Raw genomic sequence first — 22,955 nt, 5'->3', positions numbered from 1 at the left:
ATGGCAGCCAGACCCATTTATCCAGTGGCACTTCCCATGGGCATCCAGTTGCTTCTTGGCACGCAGATAGGACTTCCCCTCCACTGCCAGTGTCAGCATTCACTTAGGCCATTTGCCGATTTGGATTGCGATCAATGAGTTAGTTTAAATCTTTTGCTGTTTAAAACACTTCCTGATCAGGCATGGTGGCTCATGCCTGTAATCCCAGCACTTTGGGAGGCTGAGGCGGGTGGATCACTTGAGGTCAGGAGTTAGAGACCAGCCTGACCAACAGGTGAAACCCTGTCTCTACTAAAAATACGAAAATTAGCTGTGCATGGTGGCAGGTGCCTGTAATCCCAGCTACAGGAGGCTGAGGCAGGAGAATTGCTTGAACCCGGGAGGCAGAGGTTGCAGTGAGCCAAGATCGCGCCATTGCACTCCAGCCTGGGGCACAAGAGTGAAACTCCATCTCGAAAAATAAAAAACATAAAATAAATTTAAAAAATACACTTTTAATTGGACCACTTTACTACAACACTTTTGAAGTTGCCTGTAAACAGTTTATCTTATTCTGATCAGTTTCATTGTGAAACACATTTTTTTTGGACTAATGCTATGTCCTTTGAATGTAGCATAGACTAATGATGGTAGATAGTAAACAGGCTTTTAACAAGTACAGTTATTTTATGATAACCTCATTTCTTCAGCCACAGGAGAGCTACAATTTCCACATTTAAATAATTCCAGTTTTCATAAGCAACACATCTGTCCTCAGGCTATTATTTTGCTTTCTTTTTATGTTATTAAAATATGTTTATTGCAGTTTGCCTCTCCAAGACAAATAAAAATAAAATTGCATTCTGAAGCTACTGATGTAGTGCCTTAGCAAATTAGAAATTGATATTGAGCATGCCAAAGGAACTTAGAATGAATACCAAGAAGCCAGTTCCCTGATGGCTCCCAGGAAAATTTTTCATTCACTTTTTTTTCAAATCTGGGGTGGGACAGGCTAAAGAAGATGAGTTAAAGGAGATGTTAAAGGAGATGGAAATGAACAGTTGTCTCACGGTGAGTATGTAAATAATTACAAATGGATCTGGGATTACTAAAGCTTGTCTCTTTTATTTAGGATCTTCTGGGAAAGGACATTTTGGAATTCTGCCACCCTGAGGATCAGAGCCATCTGCGTGAGGGCTTCCAGCAGGTACATACTGCCAGTGCCCACTTAAAGCTGATGCATAGTCTGGGCACCTGTGGATGTGGCTGGCAGGACATTAGTCCTACTATATGCCAGGCAGGCTGCAAGGTCCTACCTGTGGCCTCACTCAGGGCCCCTGCTAGGAAGTCGCTCACAGTCTAGTAGGGAAGACAGACATGCATCAGTAAATAAGTACTATGTAATAGGAGAAGAACTCTAAAGGGTCATGAAGAAAAAGACTGCAGAGCACAGAGGCTGGAGAGGATAACTGCATGGGGAAGAGGGAGGAATTGTTCCAGGGGAGAGAACAACTGGGATGGGTCTTAAAGGACGAGCATAGAATAAATAAGTGAATATTCTAGACTGAAGGGGCAGCCCTAGAGTTACAAAAGGGAGAATCCTAAGCAGTTCCTAGTGGCTGGAGTGGCACTGGCTGACTTGGAGGAGGTGGGCAGTGGTGATAAATGAGCCTGGTACAGCCAAGTTGTGAAAGGCCTCTTAATCCATGCTAAAGAACGTAGATTCTCTCCTCAGTCATTTAAAGGTAAGTGAAGACCAGGTGCAGTGGCTCATTCCTATAATCCCAGCACTTTGGGAGGCCAAGGTGGGCAGATCAATTGAGGCTAGGAATTCAAGACCAGCCTGGCCAATGTGGCAAAACCTCACCTCTACTAAAAATACAAAAATTAGCCAGGCATGGTGACACGCACCTGTAGTCCCAGCTACTTGGGAGGCAGGCAAATAGCTTGAACCTGGGAGGTAGAGGTTGCAGTGCACGAAGATTGCACCACTGCACTTCGGTCTGGGTAACAGAGTGAGACTCTGTCTCAATCAATCAATCAATCAGCCAATAAAAAGGTAAGCGACCGGGCGGGGTGGCTCACACCCATAATCCCAGCACTTTGGGAGGCCAAGGTGGGCCGATCATGAGGTCAGGAGTTCGAGACCAGCCTGGCCAACATGGCAAAACTCCGTCTCTACTAAAAATACAAAAATTAGCCAGGTGTGGGGGCAGGTGCCTGTAATCCCAGCTACTCTGGAGACTGAGGCAAGAGAATCACTTGAACCCGGGAGGCAGAGGTTGCAGTGAGCCAAGATTGTGCCATTGTACTCCAGCCTGGGCAACAAGAGCAAGACTCTGTCTCAAATAAATACATACATGCATGCATACATACATACATACATACATACATACATAAAGTAAAAAGAAAGGTAAGCGAGGATGACTTTGAGGATTTTATGCAGAGCAGTGTTTCAAAAAACCACTTTAGTAGCCCGGGTATGCAGAAGACACAGATGGGGAAATAACTGGAAACAAAGACAAGAGGCTTTTAAAATTGTCCAAGTAAGAGGTGATGTGGCCAGAATGTGGGCAGGGGCAGTGGGAATTTAAAATAGGGGGCAACTTGAGGAGACAGTTGTTTGACGAGTGCCGATGCTTTGGATAGACGTAGTGAGGAGAGAGGGATTTAGGGTGACCTGGGAGCCCGAGAGGGTGGTCACCCTAGTAACAGTGTCATGCACATCGTGGCTGTTAGCTGCTGTGTATTGAGCACCTACTGTGTGCCAAACATATGGGAAACCTTGTCCCATGCACTATTGAATCTGCACAGTAGTCGGAGGAGGTAGGCATCATCATCTTCATGTTACAGGTGAGTGTAGTGAGGCTTGGTGACCTAAAAGCACCTCCCTGCCACACAGGCGATGAATGAGAGAACCAGGATTCACATGGAGGAGTTGCGGCTTCCTGAGCCCAGGTTCAGCTGAGGTGAGAGAGAGAACACACCTCCTCTCTCCACAGGGCTCTCATGTCTTGCTTCAGCCCTAGGAAAGAATAGAGCAGGCAGTGTTCTATTCAAGGAAAGAGGTCCTTGAGTTACTTTTCAAGAGGGAATAATAGTTTGTCACGCCTCTGAGAAAACATGTGCCTGACATTCTGCCTTTCAAGTATCTAAGAGTGGGTCCTCTCTGACCGCCGAACCTTCCTATTGAAGGCATTGCTATGTTTGCACAAATAGACATAGGACTCCAAATTTATGCCACATATGTGGATAGAACTCTTAACCCCCGCTCCTTCCTGCACACTCTGCTCGTTCCTTTCAGAACATCACCCACTCCTGGCTTTCTTCCCATTTCTGGCCTCCTCTGCTGGTTTCTCCTCTTCTGCCTTCTTCTACAAGCCATGATGGATGATGCCCCAGGGCTCACCCCTTGGCTGCCTTCTCTCCTCCCTGTGATGTCTCCCTGGATAATCCTACCCATGGGACGACTCCAGCCCAGACTGTCCATCCTGCTCCACACTTGCTTTTACCCCACTGGGGTAGTAGCCCACTGGGGTCTACTTGAGGGTAGACAGTGGGAGGAGGGAAATATAACTATTGGGTACTGGGCTAAACACCTATGTAACAACCAGCTGCTATGCCACACTGCCACATCAGTGCCCCACAGCCCTGAAATGCAGAATGCCTGATTCTCCTTTCCCAGCCCTCAGTTCTCCTCACGTCACCATCCACCTGTTTGCCCAGGCCAGAAACCAAGAAACATCCTCAGCTCTTCCCTCAGTCCCACTCCATACACTCAGCCCCTCGTTTCTGTCTTCTTTCCTACCCCCCTGAACCAGGTCACCCCATCTCCCATTCTGACCATTGCAGTCATTTTCTTGCTGGTCTCTCTGCTTTTACTCTTACTTTACTCCAAGCCATTCTGAAGACATAAATTAGGTTTTGCCACATCTTTATTTAAAAGCTGCCAACAGGGCATTTAGAATCAAATCCAAGCTCCTTTTCATAGCTTCATGCTATCTATATACCTGGCCCCATCTCATCCTCATGTGGACACTACTCCTGAGTTACGCTGGCCACCTTCTGGTTCATTGAACATGCTTTTCCCCACCTCAGGGCCTTTGCACGTGCTGTTCCCCTGAGGGAATGCCTTTCCTTCACTCTTCACGTGACTGACATCTTATCCTTCAGCTTTCCACTCATGTTGTCTCAGGGATGCCCTCAGTGGTCACCCTACCTAGGAAAGTCACCCCAGCCTCCTTCTAAGTCCCTTGTTTTCCTTCACAGCAACTATTTCAGTTTTATTTATTTGTCCATTGGCTTGTTTTGGGGATTATTTTTTTGTCTTCCTTACCAGAACCTGACCTCCCTATGGGCAGACTTCATTACGTCTGTGCTTTTTTATTATTATTATTATTATTTTTGGTTTTTTTTGAGATAGGGTCTTACTCTGTCGCCCAGGCTGGAGTGCAGTGGCACAATCTCAGCTCACTGCAACCTCCACCTTCTGGGTTCAAGTGATACACGTGCCCCTCAGCCTCCCGAGTAGCCGAGATTATAGGCATGTGCCATCATGCCTGGCTAGGTTTTGTATTTTTAGTGGAGGTTGGGTTTCACCATGTTGGCCAGGCTGGTCTCAAACTCCTGACCCCAAGTGATCCGCCTGCCTTGGCCTCCCAAAGGGCTAGGATTACAGGCATGAGCCACTGTGCCCAGCCTTCATCTGTGCATTTGATCCTCATCTTCACCACTGAGTGTAGAGCCCTGTACAAGGGTGGCTCTTAACAAAGCAATCTAAATGGATCAAAACCCATAGCAGTTGGTTTTCATTTTGGAAAAATGTGGAATTGGAATGGTTAAACATTGTAAGAGGATGCCTTTTTGTGCCATATGTTTGCTAACTATGTGGAAATTATGATAAACTTTGCATCATTTAGCATAGTCAGGTTTGGGTTGGGTGTGCTTCATTTTTCTGGGTTAATGGAAATGGAGCTTTAACAGTGATGGGGGCCTCCATTCTGTGCCCAGTAACTGGCCAGACCCGTTTCATTATCTTATGTAATCCTCAAACCTACACAGTAAGTGTTGTCTTCCTCATTTTTTTCACAGTAGACACTGGGAGGTGCAGTTGCCTGCCCCAGGTCGCAGAACCCAGGCCTGCCTGCCTCCAATGCATCCAATCACGACACCCCACCCCACACACAGGCCTCTCCATCCAACAGCACACCCAAGGCTTCAGACTGCTGACACTGTCAGAACCCGGGGGGTTTTGAAAAGACGAAGAAGGAATTTAACATCTGATCCCACCCTGATACCCAGCTTAAGTAATTCTCACTCAGAGAGCAGCCACCACATTCCTCCAGCAGGAGGGGAGGCCGAGACAGCAATGCCGGCAGCCCCAGCCCCAGCCCCAGCCCCAGCCCCCGCCACAGGGCACAGTGGGCAGCGGCCAAGCAGCTGCAGGGACATGCTGGAGCACACCGTGCCTTGGCCCCGTGCTTGTGTTCTTTGGTCTCCCCACTGATAGCTGAGGTGGGGGTCAAATGTTGATAAAGGGAAGTGGCTTCTTCTCGCAGAAGCAGGGAGGTGGCTAAGTCAGCTAAGAGCCAGCTCTTGAACTCTGGATTTAAACAAAAGTACTTGAATAGTCTGGACAGGAGGCCCTTAGAACATGATTGTTTGTGAGGAATTTGAGTTTGAGGGGGTGACAGGGAGCCAGCCGGGGGACCAGGAAACTTGCGTCTGCTCTTGGTTTCCCTCTCCGAGCACAGTTTACCTATAAGTCAAAAAGAGCTGAACTCCGTGAAAGTGAAAGCAGGCTGCCATCTCGCCTGCCTCCTTTCCGCTCAGGCACCTTCCATGATGAGGAAGATGATGAAGGGGGCTGTTTCCATGAAGAGCCAGGCTAAGCCAGGTTTTATGCTTGGCCTTGGCCATCTCCTGCATTGCACCTGGGTTAAGCACAGCCACGTGCATCGCCCTGGTCTGAGGGCCTGGGCCATGTCACCTGTACCATGCATAGCCAATCCCCCATCACATGTCAGATTTCCCAGCCTCCCAACATTTACCCATGCTGTACCTTCTGCCAGGAGAGCCCTCCCCACACATCTTCACTTGCCAACACTTTACCCTCTTCCAACTGGAGAGAAACCCCATTTCTCTCCAGGAGCCGTCTTCAGATCCTGACCGCAGGCCATCTCTCCTCACCCTCCTGGTAACCCCATGGCATTTCATCTGTGTTTCTGTAGTGGCATCAAGCATACTCTCTCTGGGTTACAGTTATCTACACACTGATCCTTCACCTGCTGGCTGAGAGGCTCTTTGGGGACAGAGAATGTGTATTGGCAATAGGAATTTATGTAAAGGGCTTTGGAGACAGGTAGATCTAGGCTTAAGGTCATAAGGCTTTAGGCAAGGTATTCAACTCCTTTGAGGCTCAGTTTCCAGGTTCACAAAATGCTGTTGTGAGGACTGCTTGAGACAACATGTGTAAGGTGCTTAGCCTATAACTTGGAGCCAGGAGGGTGCAGAGCTGCCGGCTCCCTTCTTCTGTTCTCTTTCCACAGCTCCTAAGGCTGAGCTTCCCTTTACACAGCTCCTAAGGTGGTGCCTTCTGTGTGCTAGTTGCGTGGAGCTAACAAATTTCACACTATCTCAGGCATTCTAGTTAGAAGAAACAAACAAACAAAAAGGGACCACCCTTCCTGTGCTTCCTCAGACTGCAGAAGATGTGGGTTTCAAAATGTGGACAGTGACTCCCTATGTCCCCTGTTTTTGGAGCAGACACAGAGAAGTCCCCCTTGGATGCTGACCTGAGAGGCACATGGCCTTGACCTCCAGCCCCACGAGGAAAGAGCCAGGTTGCTGTTGGAGCCGCAGACATGCCCGGCCTTACCTACTGCACAGCTCAGCCTCCTCCCCTGTGGTGTCTGGGACAGCTGCCCACCCTCCCAGAGCTCTTGGTTTCGTTTATTTATCACTCAGGGATTTCCCACCAGGGAGCTTTACCTGACATCCGCAGGCCCAGATCTTGTCTGGCTTCCCCCGGGGACAGTGTGGAAGAGGGATGGCTATCCCCAGCTGTGGGGCCAGCACACCATTGAGTCCCTGTGGGAAGTGTGCTCTGAGAGCCTGCTCCTTGTAGGGCTTGAGGATAGACTTGGAGTAGACACAGGTGACCAAGATGTCCCTGTCCCCATGCTGAGTGCAGTCTGGCCAAGACGACAGACACCACCGAAGAATAGACCACAAGTGTGGTGGGTGTGAGGAATGGGTGAATCAGGCCTTCCCTGATCGCAGGGACCAAGTCCCCATTCTAATCTGCGGTCACATTGTGATCTCTCAGTCAGCAAGCCCGACTGCCATGGCCCAGAGATTTGCCAGCCCTGATCTGGGGTCTGCACATGCCTGTGGAGGGGAGAACTCCTGCTCGCCATATTTTGTCCTAGGGGGTGTAATCACACCCAGGCCTAGTCCCACCAGTCATTTATATCCCTTCTTCCATTTGTGCTTCAACCATGAGAAGCGCACCCGAATGCTACCTTCTGCACGTATGCATGTGTATTCCGGTGTCTGGTTTGCTGCATGTGCCTGTGATGTGCACAGCAGCCCCCCCTTACCTGCTGTGATGCTTTCAACAATTTCAGTTACCAGCAGTCAACCACAGTCCAAAAATATTAAATGGAAAATTCCAGAAATAACTCATCAGTTTTTACATTGTGTGCTGTTCTGAGTAGCATGATGAAATGTTGTGCCTTCCCACTCTGTCCAGCTTGGGACGTGATTCCTCCCTTTGGCCAGTGTTTCCACACTGCGTTTGCTACCCAACAAGTGCAAGAATAGTGATGCTGGCATATTGGTATAATTGTTCTATTTTATTATGAGTTGTTGTTAATCTCTTACTGTTTCTAATTTGTAAACTTTATCATAGGTATGTATATGTAGGAAACAGCATAGCATCTATAGGGTTTGGTACTATTCACAATTCCAGGCATCCACTGGAGGTTTTGGATTGTAGCCCCCTTGGATAAGGAGAGTGCAGGCAGTGGGGTTGTGGCGGGGGCCAGCAGTGGCATGATGTCTGCTCACTGTAACTTCTGCCTCCTGGGTTCAAGCGATTCTCATGCCTCAGCCTCCCAGGTAGCTGGAATTACAGGCATGGGGCATGGCTAGTTTTCGTATTTTTAGTAGAGACGGGGTTTCGCCATGATGGCCAGGCTGGAGCATATTTTCAATAGAACAAAGGGGAGATCTGTGTAGCCAGAGGGACAATATTGTGATTTGGAAGTAAGATCTTGCTTCCTGTCCCAGCTTTTCTACCAAAGTTATCTGATCTTGGATGACTTATTTAATTTCCCTGAGTCTCAGTATTATCAGCTGTAAATAAGAAAACTCATCTTACCAAACTCGTGAGGCTATTTCTGAAGCAATACATTTGAGATCATATTACAACATCAAAGTGTAATACATAGAAACTTATAAATAAATAAATAATCCATAGAAAGTGATCATTTCATTATGTCTCCTATCAGAGAGTCTATTGATTCCATTTTACAATGTTAAGCAGAGGTTAAGCATCTTGTATGTTGTGGTAGCAAGAAATAAATCTGTGAATACAATGTAGCTACATACCTGAGTGAGATAACTTGAGGGTGAGTGGAGAGCACCAAACCCAGAGTATCCTAGCAACCAAGGCAAAAAGAAAAACGCTCTGGCTTGCAGAGTTTTCATGATCTGATTTGTAAAAGCTAAATTAAAAGTCCTACTATAAAGCAGGCATTGAATGGTTGCTTTCTCATACCGTGGTTACAGAATGACCCAAATGCAGCACCCCGTTTCACCAGGAGGTAGGCGGAGGAGTTCCCATTGCAAAACTGCTCTCCCTCTCTTACTGTCTTTTAGCCACAATGCCCCTATTCTGAGATCCTGCTGTCCCCCGCCACAACCCCACTGCCTGCAGCCTCTCCCTCCTCCCGTTTGGCACCATCCTTCCTCCTGCTGACTTCCTTCTCCAAATGTTTTCTCAGGTGGTTAAGCTGAAAGGCCAAGTACTGTCGGTCATGTATCGATTTCGCACCAAGAACCGGGAGTGGATGTTGATCCGCACCAGCAGCTTCACATTCCAGAATCCCTATTCTGATGAGATTGAGTACATCATCTGCACCAACACCAACGTCAAGTATGTACTCCACTGTTTCCCTCTCCTGGAATCCACATGCGCTTGCTTGGGTCCAGAGCTGGCAATTTTATTTGGAGCTCTTTTCTCCCTGCCGGCTCTCCCTGCAGCTGGAAATCCCTGCAGGATTAAGAACAGAGGAGACTGTAGGTCCCCATCACTGTCTCTCTCCCATGTTCCTCCTTCTCATTTCCCTCCTGATTTGTGAGAAACAAAAGAATGAGTGATGATCATGATACTCCCTTCCCTTCAGTGCAAGGTGCTCCAGTTTCTGTTCCTCTTTTCTTCCCCCTGAGCATGGAACCCAGCCAAATGGAGCTCTGCTGGGCCGTCCCGTGTTGCTCCCTGTTGCAGCAGCTGCTTGTGCCTGGTTTCTTGGTCCTGCTGCAGCCGGGGGTGGACGAAGTGAGGCTGAGCCTCTTGACAGCTCTAGAGAATGGGACAGGTGGCCTGGGTGTAGGCACCTCAAGGACACATGACTTCCCTGCTGCCCAGCCATGGAAGCATTCCTCCCTGCCCAGGGCCCGAGGATCCCAAGATCTCTGCTGGAGTCACCACTCCTATGTCCCATGCATGTTAGTAGACCTTGACCCCACCACTTCCTGGCTGTGCAACCTTGAACAAGTCACTTCCTCTCTTCACCTCCCTCATAAGGTTGCTGTAAAGATTAAAGGAGGTCAAGCTACAGGCCAGACACTGGGTTCAACTTCCAGCACAGTGAGCATGACCTTGAACAGGTCATACCTCCTCTGCATTTAATCTCAAGGATATACAAGGCCAAGGAACCAACACAAAGACATTTGGACAAAAGGATGTCCAAGCAAATGCAAGCATGTGGAAGCCATGGCCAGTGTGTCAGGAGGACTGTAGCATGCAAGGGTGTGAGATGAGGTTGGCATCTGGAAAACTGTCCCCATGTCTCGCCATCATAGTCAGTGGCACCAGCATCCACCATTTTCCCTGGTTCAGCACTCGGTTGGGGGACCTGTTTCCAACCCTACCACGTCCTCTTCCTCATCTGCTGACATCCCTTCTCGGTGGCCTCCCCGGAATTCTGAAGCCTCCAGGTGGTCACCACCGCCTACTGGCACTCTCAGAACTTGCCTGGCTCTGCCCTCTGTTGCCGTCCCTGAGCCCCTCGGATTTGGGAGTTCCCATCTGGGCCCCACAAAGTAACCTTCTTTCTAGGCAACACCACCCTCTGAGTCCTCAGCCTCTACCCTGCTCCTGGGCCAGAAGTCACAGAGCTGGACAGATGAGTCCATGCAAGACCTCTCAGGGGGCCAATGACCTGGAATTTGTTTTTAATTTTAGATTCAGGGGGTACATATGCAGGTTTGTTACGTGGATATATTGCATGATGCTGAGGCTTGGACTTCAGTTGAATCCATCACCCAAGGAGTGAACATCGTTCCCAATAGGTGGTTTTTCAACCCTTGCCTCCCTCTCACCCTCCCTCTCTAGTAGTCCCCCCAGTGTGTATCATTCCCATCTTTATGTCTGTGAGGACCCAATGTTTAGTTCCCTCTTACAGGTGAGAACACGTGGTATTTGGTTTTTTGATTCAGCATTAATTTACTCAGGATAATGGATTCCAGCTGCATCCATGTTGCTGCAAAGGACATGGTTTTGTTCTTTTTAATGGCTACATATTTTGTGGCATTTATATACCACATTTTCTTCTTCTTCTTCTTTTTTTTTTTTTGAAACAGAATCTCACTCCATCACCTAGGCTGGAGTGCAGTGGCACTATCTGGGCTCATTGCAGCCTTAACTTCCTGAGCTCAGGTGATTCTCCCACATCAGCCTCCCGAGTAGCTGGGACTACAGGCATGCACCACCATGCCCAGCTGATTTCTTGTATTTTTAGCAGAGATGGGGTTTTGCCACGTTGCCCAGGCTGGTCTCAAACTCCTGGAATCAGGCAATCTGCCTGCCTTGGCCTCCCAAAGTGCTGGGATTACAGGTGTGAGCCACCGTGCCCAGCCCACGTTTTCTTTATTCAGCCCACCATTGATGGGCACCTGGGTTTATTCCTTTGTCTTTGCTATTATGAATAGTGTTGCAGTGAACCTGCAAGTCCAAGCGTCTTTTTGGTAGAACAATTTATTTTCCTTTGAGTATGTACCCAGTAATGCAGTAATGGGATTGCTGGATTGACTGGTAATTCTGTTTTTAGTTCCTTGAGAAATCTCCAGACTGCTTTCCACATGGCTGAACTAATTTACATTCCCATCATCAGTGTGTAAGCATTCTCTTTTCTCTGCAACCTCGCCAACATCTGTTATTTTTTGACTTTTTAATAATAGCCATTGTAACTGGTGTGAGATGGTATCTCATTGTGGTTTTGATTTGCATTTCTCTGGTGATTAGCAATGAGTATTTTTTTCGTCTGTTTGTTGGCTGCTTCTATGTCTTCTTTTGAGAAGTATCTTGTTCATGCCCTTTGCCCACTTTTTAATGGGGTTTGTTTATTTTCTAGTGATTAGTTTAAATTCCTTGTGGATTCTGGATATTATTTCTTTGTCAAATGCATAGTTGGCAAATATTTTCTCCCATTCTGTAGGTTGTCTGTTTACTCTAGTGATAGTTTTGTTGTTGTTGTGTTTGTTTGTTTTTCTGTGCAGAAGCTCTTTAGTTTAATTAGATGATGACTTGGATTCCAACCCCAGCTCCCAACTGGGCAAGTCACCTACTCTTTCTAAGCCTCAGTTGCTTCATCTGTAAAATGGGGAGAATGACAGAACTACTGGCCCAGAATCGTAGAATTATTCTGCAGATTCTGCATGGAGCTACTGCATATGAAGCACTCTACTATGATAGCAGGCTGAGTCGGCCCCGGTAAATGTGGTCTGCAGTAGCTATCACTGTGATTGTCAGCAGCAGCAGCAGCAACGCAACCCTGCCACCCTTTGCAGCGACTTGGCAGTTTCTTGGGCCAGTTCTTGCCTGCAGCCCTAGATTATGTTTGCTCTCCTAAATGCATTCTTCCTCTAACTCCGAGCAGATCACCTTGCCTTCCAACAACCAGAGACACCAGGACCCTCCTGGTGATTCTCTTCCTGTTCATGAGTGTATCTATCTCAATGCCCTCCTCCTCCATTTCCGACTCCTAGCAGGGGCAAAGACTCCTCCTTCCAGGGCCAAACCCTGCACCTTCTTCATCTCCCTGCACGCCCCTGGACTCCCATGACCCTCCCTTCTTGTCTCATCCTCCTTGTTGGCTCCTTCTCGGGCCTTCACATAGACACCTGACTTCCTGATCTTGGAGAATCCCTGTCAGGCCAACCCACCAAAGCTCCCCTCCCACCTGGCCCTGCCAGACGTGTCTGTGGGCACCTCCTTCTTCACCATTCATCTGTTCTTAGCCCCTTACAGCCTTGCTTTAGCCCTGAAGGTGTTGAAATTGTTTTCGCAGAAGCCTCTGATAACCCACATGAAATAACCTATTCTCACTGGTCATTCTCCCCAGACTTTGTCCGACCAGCTCCTCTTTCTTAATGTCACCCTTGGCTGACTTGATGCTCTGATTCTTTTTTTACCTTTACCTTCTAGTCAAGACTTTCTTGGTTGTAAGTAGAGCAGGAACAAATGTACTAAATCACAGTTCCAGGTATGCAAAAAGATAATACTATTTTACTATTTTCCATTCTGATTTTATCTGGTGAAACTCAGTTAGCTTGGCCAAATTAAGGATGTTTTATTGTCTCACTTCTCCCAACATGGGAAAAGGGTGGTTCTTCTTTACTCAGGAAGCAGAGAGGTACCACCAGTGCCAGGCTCATATGTGGCCCAGCCTTGAAGAAAATAGGGACGCTTGAGAAACAGGAGTAAAAGTAAGCAGGGCTCAGGATTCCATGGTGCTTTCTTTGTTCAACAGGTGTATTATGGAGGGTGCTGAGCACGGGCCTTTCAGGAGCTCTTGAGACAGGGTAACAGCGTGTGCCCACTGACCTGAAGGAGCCAGGTGCAGGGCGGTGGGAGCCCCAAAGGGAGAGGAGGAGGAAAATGCTAGCCTGGATCTGCTTAGCATCTGTTCAAGCCATAGCTTTAAATGCCAGCCTGGATCTGCTTAGCATCTGTTCAAGCCACAGCTTTATCCCAGGCTCACACCTCCTGTCATGGCCCCTTGTTCCAGCCACTCCAAGCTAAGACTTGAGCTCCAGTAACATGGAGAACGTAAGAAGGGGCAGACGGGAGGGACAGGTAAAATGCAGTGGGGGCAGAGAATAAATACTTCCTCTCGGGGCCTCGGAGAAAGCATCCCCAGGAGGTAGCACTGCAGTGGGGCTTGCAAGAAAAGTAAATATCCCCCTGTGAAAACCACCCTTGGGGCTGAGGTTTTGCTTTCTTTTCCTGAAAGTCAGGCAGCACTGAGAAAACAGAAAAGCCATCTTGTATAGGGTTTGGCCTACGTAGTTCCTCTGGAAAGTCGCTGTTGCAGTTTGTGAGGTTACATGGATCAGGATGCCCCCTCAGGACATAGTTACACCGGAATCCTCAGTCTGTGTCTCTGAACTGAAAGGTCCTGCATTGGTGAAGTTGGTTGAAAAAGTTTACTGTGGACGGTAGAGGGCAGTGACAACCATGAATGTGAACTGGCTAGCTCTTTTTTGAATTTGGGAGGCGAGACTTTGCCAGCAGTAGGCAGACTTGTTATGAAAAGATCCTTAAATGCTCTGTGCTGATGGAAGGGGATGGCGAGGGTGAAGTGTGGGCAATTTGCAAGCTTGGTTGCTTTCAGTCAAAAGCATCCAAAAGAAACTTCCTGGAGAAATTGAGTGTTTAATGTCAAACATTTGTGTAAAGTTACTACAAAGAAGACTTCTTCAACACCCTTGCATTTTCTCCTGTTCCATCAAATATGGAATGAAGTCCAGAAAAACCCAGACTGATTTAACATACTGGTCACACACCACAGCTTTGAAACGTGCCTTGGCATTGGGGGCCAACACTCTTTTGGGGCTGTTTCTTAGCTTGAGTCATTTCAGTGTTTTTACTTGGGCACAACCTAGCTGCTGTGCTTTCTTCATTTCTGACATCTTTTTAGGGAAGTGATCTGAAGTTATCTCTTTGCGTCTGTTCAGGCCGAGTCCTCTTTCCTGTCACAGCATTGTTCCAATGTTGTCATAACCACACCTGTTGGCTCGTGTGTGTGTGTGTGTGTGTGTGTGCATGTGTTTTTAAAACCCCACCATGCCCAGAATCATGATTGAGTCTCTCTTGAGCCGACCGACCATCATGTCTCCTTTGTCATGCTTAGCAGTGGCCACCTGGTTGGTCCTAGGCAGGTGGTGGAGCATAGGGGTGGGTACAAAAGAAGTCAAAGGAAAGGCTGCATTCCTGTTCTCTGCAGAGCATAGAGGCAGTAAGGGCCTGAAACACCCAGTCACCAAACCCTAGATCTGGGAGCTATCCTGGATCCCTCCCTCTCATTCACCTCAACAGGCAACCTGGCACAGAACCAGAGTCCCTGGTTCCAACTGGGATTCTCTCTAGCGCATCTCCTTCTCTACCTCTTTGGCACTGCCTTGGTTGAGGCCTTTGCCCCATCACAATCATCGGTCTTACTGACCACCTCCCCTGCCTTCCATCAGGCCCCTGCTGAGCCAATCCACATGGCCAGGAAGCGAGCTCTAACACACACACGTGTGCACACACACACATATGCACACACATGCATGACTGGACCATGCTGCTCTCTGGCCCTGATCAAATCAATTCCAAACCCTGTAACAAGCATTTCGAGTGCTTCACAATAGACATGCAGATGGTGCTCAACCAGGATGGATATTATTAGCCTCCATCCCCAGACTCCTCCCAGCGTGCTTCCAGTTACTCCCAGGGACATGATTCCAGTGACCTCGGAATGCCCACTTCATGCCTTCTTACTCACTTAGGCTGAGTAAAAACCCCTGTCCAGGGAGCATGAGGGAAAATTGACAGCATCTGCCCAGCCTCCTGCACCTCGCCGACAGGAGGCCGGGCTTGAAGCATTCACTTTCTACTCCTCAGCCATTGTAGCCCAGCTAATGGAGGGCAGCACTGGCTGTGGTAGGAACCCACTTCCCTCGCATGTGCTGTCAGTCAGTTTTCTCCTGAGCAGCCCTGCTTTCTCCTTCTCTGGAATTTGCAAGCACACCAAGGTTTATTTTTATACCATTGCTGTGAAATGTCTGAGAAAACTCCCCAGGGCTCTTCTCAGGATGGGGCAGCCTGCAGGTCAGCACTTTGTCTTCCACACATGCTCAGCTATGGAAGCAGAAACCCAAAGGTTGTGGGATGGAGATGCTGATGTTCCGACCACAGAGCCAGAGTGGTTAGGGTCCTGGGGATTTGCCAGCCATACCTGTGACCTGATTTTCTGCTTCCCAGTGAAAGGACCTTTTTCTGGTCTAGGAGCCCAAAGAGGAACAGAACTGAAAGCAACCCCCCAGCCTAATACCAAGACCCCTTATCATGGCCTTTATGCACATTAGAAACATGGGCCCTCCCCAAACACAGACCTGCACCAAGGTGTGTGAATGGAGAGGGCTGGGTTTGTGCCCCACTTTGCCCCTTGGCCAGGCACCTGCGGCACAGCTACACAACTCCACACAGTGATCCTATCCTGTCTCCGAGATTCTGGGCCTGGGCTGGGCACAGCCTGAGTTGCAGGTAGGAGTGGTTGTCATTTCCTGGAAAATGTTTGTGGGTTGAAGGTAGGGCTCTGGGAAAGGGGTAGAAAATGGTTCATGGATTGCTGCCATCATGGGGAGTTTACTGCTTCAACCCCACCAAAGTCCCAAGGAACAGATTTTTCTCTTTCCTATGGCTCAAGATGCCCAAAGTACTGGAATGGGAGACGTGGAATAACTGTCCATGTTATAGCCATGGGTATGTCTCTTGGGCTAGGGCAGCAGCTTAGGACAGAGGAAAAACTGTGCAAGGTCTCCAGCCAGACAGACTTGGGTTTGAGTCCTATGTGTTCCATATTCTTGCCATGTCACCCGGATGCATCCTTTACACATCAATTACATTCTAGCCATGTCACCCTGGATGCATCATTTACATTCTAACCGTGTTACTCTGGACACTTAGTTCACACCCTGGACACTTACATCTACACTTTCATCGTTACATCTCAGTTGCTTTATCTCTGAAATGGGAAGATACTGAAGAGATGTGAAAATGTTGACAAAATACTGGCCATCAGCCCTACATTCAGTGGAAGGTGGTGGTGCCCCCAAGATGTGAATCAAAGCAAAACAAAACAAAAGTCATAAAGTAAGAATAAGGAGGTATAGAAAGGAATGCTTTTTTTTCTATTGAATATTGATTCCTTTTTCAATTTCTGGAATACCAATTTGTTTGGAAAATTATTTCTGGTGCTCCCACTTTGCTAGTCTAACAAGCATGGGCTGAGACTGCCTGGTGGGAGATCACGTGCTTCTGCTTTTATCCTTTTCCTTTTATCTGGGTTCCCACACTGACATTAGGAGGCAGACTGTACCCTTGGATAGAATCTTGTTCATCCTGAGGCATCATCTTAACTCACCACACTGTAATTGCTTGCCCACGTGTGTCTTTCCCTGGAGACTGTCAGTTCCATGAGGGCAGGGATCTTGTGGGTTCTGAGTCATCGGTCTGCCCCAGTGCCTGGCAATAGAGTTCCGTACGGTTCACTGAATGAATGACTCCTCTGGGCTGGACTCGAAACAGAATGTTCACCAGGTCCTCCAGCTGGGGTTCCCATCGAGGAGACCTTCCTTTATGGTGGGGACACACACACACCAGGGCCATCAGCACAGAAGGCATGGCCAGAGGAGGAAGTGGTGTTGAGATCATACATCTTTTGTAATGCTGAGAAAAAGAGTTTAGAAACAGAACCCAACTTATTTTATGTTTCTCCAGGGGCAGAAGTTGTTCCCCAGATGAAAGTTATAGGGAGGTGCATTTGGGCTCTTTAGGGGTCATGCTTTTTATAAGTATTTCTGTCTGCAAATGGAGCAAGCTGCCCCAAAACGTAGTGAGCTCTCTAGCAGAGAAAGTCAAACAGAGACTGACCAGTTGCCTGTCAAAAGAAATGATGTACCGGGCGTTGCTGTTATCAGAGGAGCTGTGGACCAGATCACTTGTGTGCATTTGCTTCTTAGGAGCTGAGAGGAGTCAGCAAATAGCAATGCATCTTTTATGTAATCCAAACAGCCTACACTTGGAATGAGAAAATCTAGTCTTGCTCAGTCTTCACCACTTACCAGCCTGGTGGTTGTGTTTCTACCACACACAATTGGGGCACCCTCTGCCTTGCCTGTTTGCCTGGGAGGAAGATTGAAGTTAACCATTGTGGAAAGGGCCAAATGGGATCCCTTGATGTCTGTCCTGGTTAAGTTTGGCCAGTGGAGGGACTGACTGGAGACAAAGGAACAAGAGTGGAAGAGGAAAAGGTATTAGGCAGCCTTGCTCACCACAGCTCTCACAGGTCTGATAGCTGCTCACTCCTTCTGTCCCTTTGGCCTTAGGGATGATGATGGCTTCCTGTTGTTGCTAGCCTAGGGGCTCTTCACCATCCTAGTATAACATCTGTGAAAGCTTTTTCTTTCCCAAATGGGGCAGACAGCAAAGCACCTTGAAATCAGAAGTATCAGATCAGTCCTTGGCTCTATTCTGTGATAGCCACTTACCAATTGGCCAACCTTGACAACCACTTAACCTCTTTAAACTTCAGTTTCTTAACTTTAACTTGAGGGTAAAGTAACCACTCTGAAAGCTTAGTGTGGGTGTTGGATGAGATAATGTAAACACCTGTACGTTTATGGCCATACCTGTTAAGTAGCCCCTTCCCTAAACCTTCTTTAATCATCCCTTTTGAGGGTGCCATCTATTTTCTGCAAACCTCTAGCATCTCTGGGCCTCAGTTTCCACATGCGGAAAGGGAATTAGAAAAACAGAAAATCCACTTCCAAGGTGACTGTGAGCCTAAGGTGAGTTGGGATGAATGCAGGCATCTAGCAGGGGGCCGGGGCAAATGCACAGGGGTGGGTGCAGGTATTACCCCTGCCTTCCTTCCACAGTCGCCAAACACACCACCTCTTCCTGGGCGGGGGCCTCCACATTCTCACCAAGCCTGTGCTTTTGCTGACAGTTACAATTTTGTTAGAGCTTTTGTTACAGTTTGTTTACAGTTTTGTTACAGCGTTCTAGCCATGCATTCCTGGTGGTTCCTCCCCAGGAAGCTGGAGCACCTTCCACACCTGCCCCTCCCCACCAGCCACTTCCTCATCCTAGATAACAAAGGCTTCCTCTCCCACCCTCCCCTCGCTTCCTATCCACAGAATATCTAGCCAGCCCTCCCTGCATCCCAGACCCAGATGAAGGGAGGTGGCCTGTCTGCAGTTCCTCCAGGGGGTTCCCCACCACCCGGTCCAGGACACAGCCATGGGTGATAAAAGTGGGACCATGAACATGTCAGAGGAGACCCACTGTGATCCTTCTTGTTTCAAAATAGACAGTGGAAGTAAACAATGGAAATCCATACATAACCTTCCTAATTAATGCAGACACTTGAGAGATTGTTTTTCTTGGTGTTAAATTTTGCTCACCCACATAATGTTTGTGGCCATATTTGCAGCGTGCATAATATATTGTGCTGCACTTGAACTTTTCCACACCTTTCATCATACCTTCCTGTGTTTCCAGACGGTCTTCACAGTGGTTGCTGTCAGTGCTATGGAATAGTCACTCAGGAAATTAATATGCAGGATTCACAAAGTCATTCCTGATTACAGCCAACTTTGCATGGGTAGCTCTTACTTCCTTCCACTGAATAATTTCCTTACTACAGACCAGCAGCAGGATGACCACCTGGGAGAGTGTGAAAGTGTGAGCAAGTCCACAGTCCCTCATCCGTGTCACCATAGTTTTCCGAAAAGGTCATGCCATGCACACTTCCCCAACACCGTGTGACCGTGGTAGTTTCAATGCAAAGCCACCATGTGAAACATATTTTTATTGACTTAGCAGTTGAAAAATTATACTTCAAAGGTGTTTTAATTTACATTTATTTTGATTATTTTAATGGCAAAATGTTTCCCTAGCTTGCTTATTATATCTATTATATATATGTTATTATATGTATATACAGTACATGTATATTTGTCCTTTTATTTATTTATTTATTTATTTTGCTTGAATTGTCTGTTCATATGCTTTAAATTGATTGCTGGGCTGGGAGTAATGTCTGTTAGTAATTTGAATTGCATAGTACCACTAATAATTTTTTGCCTGTCCTCCTTAATGATATTTACAATTGAAGAGGATCCGGTCATTTGCCCCATTTTTAGGCTCTGAGCTATAGAGTTCACTTTCTCTTGAAGACAACCCAGTTTTTAAACTTAAAGCCGCCATTTCCTCCAGCAAGTCTTTTTCTTCCCCAAATGGAGCAGGCAGCAAAGTCCCTTGGAGTCAGAAGTGTCAGGTCAGACCCTGGCTCTGTTCTGTCATAGCCACTTGCCAGTTGGCTGACCTTGACAACCACTTAACCTCTTTGAACTTCAGTTTCTTAATTTTAACATGAGGGTAGAATAACCACTGTGAAAGCATAGTGTGAGGATTGGATGAGATAATGTAAACACCCGCCCATTTATGGCTAAGTGTTAGCTGAAGCCAACTGCTTCATTCGGCATTAAACCCAACTGCTTTTCTGAATTTGCCTTAAAATATTTGTTCTGTTGTATCTTTTGACCCTGCATAAAATGAAGTCACACATCAAAATTGATTTCTTAAATAGTTGAGTGTGGTAGCCTAAACATGAAGTGCAATGTCTGGAGTCTTGATTTAGTGCATTAAAAATAAAATAAAATAATTAGAAATGGAAAACAATGTAGAGATCCATTGGGTATCACCCACCCTGCCTCTGAGGTATGGGAAAAGTCCTGGCTTAGCCCTATTGTCATCCCTTCTGTTCTTCATGACCCTCTTTGTTGTCTTCTTGTTTCACAGGCAACTTCAGCAACAGCAGGCGGAATTAGAAGTGCACCAGAGAGATGGATTGTCGTCATACGACTTATCCCAGGTGAGTTTCTGGAAAACCCTTTCCCTGTTGGAATTGTCTCCAGCCCAATGGACTGGGGACTCAATTCAGCCCTGAGCTTGAGCCCCTCAGCCCAAAGGATTGCCCCATCCACACACTACAATGGAAAGAGCAGACCTACAGGTCCCCTGGGGATCTGCTGCTGTCACTCCTCCCTACAGAACTCAGCCATGAAGAATGTGTGAGTACCAGGTGAAGAACCAGGGGCCATAGTCAACCCAAGGGCTGAAGGACATTTCTGAGGACCATGCGTGAACTCTAGTATGAGTATACTCAGAGACCAACAAGAGCAGCTTCTGATCCCCTTGGGCCCCCTGGCTTCTTGGCCATTTCCCTGCCACCGCCTGTGTCCCATTCTTCCTCAATGTGCCTCTTCCTGTCATGCTCTGAGCCTCCCTCTTCACTGGCTCTGTCTCCTTTCCTTCTCCTATCTCCACATGATGTCCACTTTTCCTGATATTTAGAGTAAGTTGATTGTTGTTCATTTCTCGCTCTAAGAAAGTAATCAGTGTGACTCTGTTATCCTTCCTGTGACCTTCAGTTCACTGCCCCCAACCCCCTCACCGGCTGTTCTTGGCTTTCACATATAGAAAAGCTTCCCACCTGATAAAATGTTCCAGCCCCAAATGCCAGTGATTCCAGAGGGAGGGGGCTCTGATGAAGGAGAGCTGGTGGTTCCTGGGGACACACACTCTGTGCCTTACGCATGAGTTGCCCTTGTGTTTTATTTAATGTGCAAACAGGTCCCCGTCCCCAACCTACCAGCCGGTGTTCATGAGGCTGGGAAGTCCGTGGAAAAGGCGGATGCAATCTTCTCCCAGGAAAGAGATCCTCGGTTTGCTGAAATGTTTGCAGGAATCAGTGCATGTAAGTTTCCAAATGGCACTGAGGTTTTGAGAGTGTGGGGTTTACAGTTGCTTTCAGGCCATCTACCGACAGCTACTGTTAGTAAGAGGGGGCCACGGAAGGTGAGTTTAGAGTAACCATTGCAGGGTATAAAAATACACGAGTTGGAATGGATTCTCTCTACTCCTGGCCTTGCCTGTTATATACCAGTTATCCAGGGTAACCAACCTGGGACCTGGCATCCCATCATTAAAATTTGAGGAGTTGGAACAAATGAGCTCTATTGTTCCATTGTGCTGTTTAGTTTTATTAAGCCAAAGACATGTCTCTGTAAAAAGTTGAAATTCAATTCCTAACACACAGAGGACCACATTTTAACATCAAAATACGCAGTAAAAAAGAAAAACAAAAATGATCCTCTATCCTACCACCTGGATGTAACCATGTTTAACTTTTTAAAGTATGTTTTTTCTCTTTTTCTACACACATATATTCTTTTTTTGCATGAAATTGAGCTCACAGTAGCTTAGTTTTTTTCACATGACAGTTTATTATGAACGTATTTCCAGATTATTAGACAATCTTTTTTTGTCAGTTGCGTAGAGTTCATGTGATTAATCCTCTGTGGTGGCCATTAGGCTGTCTACCTATGTCAGCACTGCCGTTAGAGGAGGTGGTGCGGTTATAACTTAAGGCATCGCATGGGGCCAGCAAGTCCAGCTGCCTTGCCCTCCCACTCAGATTATCACTGAGACTAACCAAATACAAAATTTGGAAAGATCTTTGTTGGTTCCAAAATCAGAAAAAGGATTCTATTTTCATGTGGTCAAGGAATTTTCACAAGATACAACGGAGTCAGGATGAGTTGAAGGGAGAAACCAGTTGGCTTGTGAAGAGGAAACATGGGGAACTCCGTCACTGGACGAGAAGCCCAATCCTGTCCCCTTGGGGCTAACAAGCTGAAGACAGTGAGGCCCGAGGCGAGGACAGACAGGCCCATGGAAGGTGGTGAGGGAGCACACCTCAGCCCTCCTGATGCCAGCATGTTGGTGGAAAGTCAGAGCCTCCGGGTGCTGGAGCTGCCTCCCATTAGGGCAGCAGATGCCAGTGCAGCACCAAGACCCATTGTCAACACACAACAAAAACCAGACCCCTCAGCACAACAGGGGAGCTCCCGGCTCTTGGTTCCCATGGCCACCCACCCACATCAGTATTTCCTCGACTTTTCTAGAGAAATATAATTTCATCCAGTAAGAAGAGACAACAGCACATCTAAAAGGTTTTTTTCTCTCCAGATAAGCCTGAAATATTTGACCAGAGACCCACAGCGTCCCAGAGATATCCAAACATAGACACTTTTCCATAAAGTTAACAAAACAGAAAAAAAAAAAAGACAGACAAGAAAAAAGAAGAGGGGGGAAGGGTCCAAGGGAAGGAATGAGAACAAATGTCCTCCTTTGGAAATGAATTTTTCTGATAAAGAGGAGAAGGTTCAGAGAATCTTCAGTATCTCTTCTCTAGGTGATTCCAGGCCATCCTGCATGTCTGAAAATGAGTTATTGAGGTGGGGAGAGTGATGTTTAATAAAATGGATCAGTACAAAACAGGCTAATATTGCAGAAATCCAAGTCAGTGAATTAGAAAGAAACATGAATTTTCCCAAAATACAAAAACTTAGGTTTTCCAAGTGAAAGAGCTCAATGAATACTAAACAAAAATTTCAAAGAAACTCACACCTACACATGATCTGTTGTATTTACTTTTTTAAATTTGAAGAAAGGAAGAAAAAATCCTGCAAATGTTGAGATTAAAAAAATTACCTTACCTACAAAGAGAAATCTTTTGTTAGCCTTCCCCAAGATATTAAATACCAGAAGACTTAGGAAGGTGGCGGTGGCGGCG

The 22,955-nt window shown here is 47.1% G+C and overlaps 1 protein-coding gene across 2 annotated transcripts in view; it reads left to right on the top strand.

Moving 5' to 3' along the window:
• Positions 1–22,955, top strand: part of ARNT2 (aryl-hydrocarbon receptor nuclear translocator 2) — a 173,591-nt gene that overhangs the window by 124,572 nt on the left and 26,064 nt on the right. For both annotated transcript variants that reach the window (XM_011983693.1, XM_011983694.1), the window contains 4 exons: positions 1,112–1,186; positions 8,988–9,139; positions 20,117–20,189; positions 20,951–21,074. In XM_011983693.1, the coding sequence (XP_011839083.1) occupies positions 1,112–1,186; positions 8,988–9,139; positions 20,117–20,189; positions 20,951–21,074 (424 nt within the window). The remainder of the gene's footprint in view (positions 1–1,111; positions 1,187–8,987; positions 9,140–20,116; positions 20,190–20,950; positions 21,075–22,955) is intronic.

The sequence above is a fragment of the Mandrillus leucophaeus genome, unplaced genomic scaffold (assembly GCF_000951045.1).
Source record: "Mandrillus leucophaeus isolate KB7577 unplaced genomic scaffold, Mleu.le_1.0 Scaffold254, whole genome shotgun sequence".
Classification (NCBI taxonomy): Eukaryota; Metazoa; Chordata; class Mammalia; order Primates; family Cercopithecidae; genus Mandrillus; species Mandrillus leucophaeus.
This window is presented reverse-complemented; position numbering and strand designations above follow the sequence as displayed.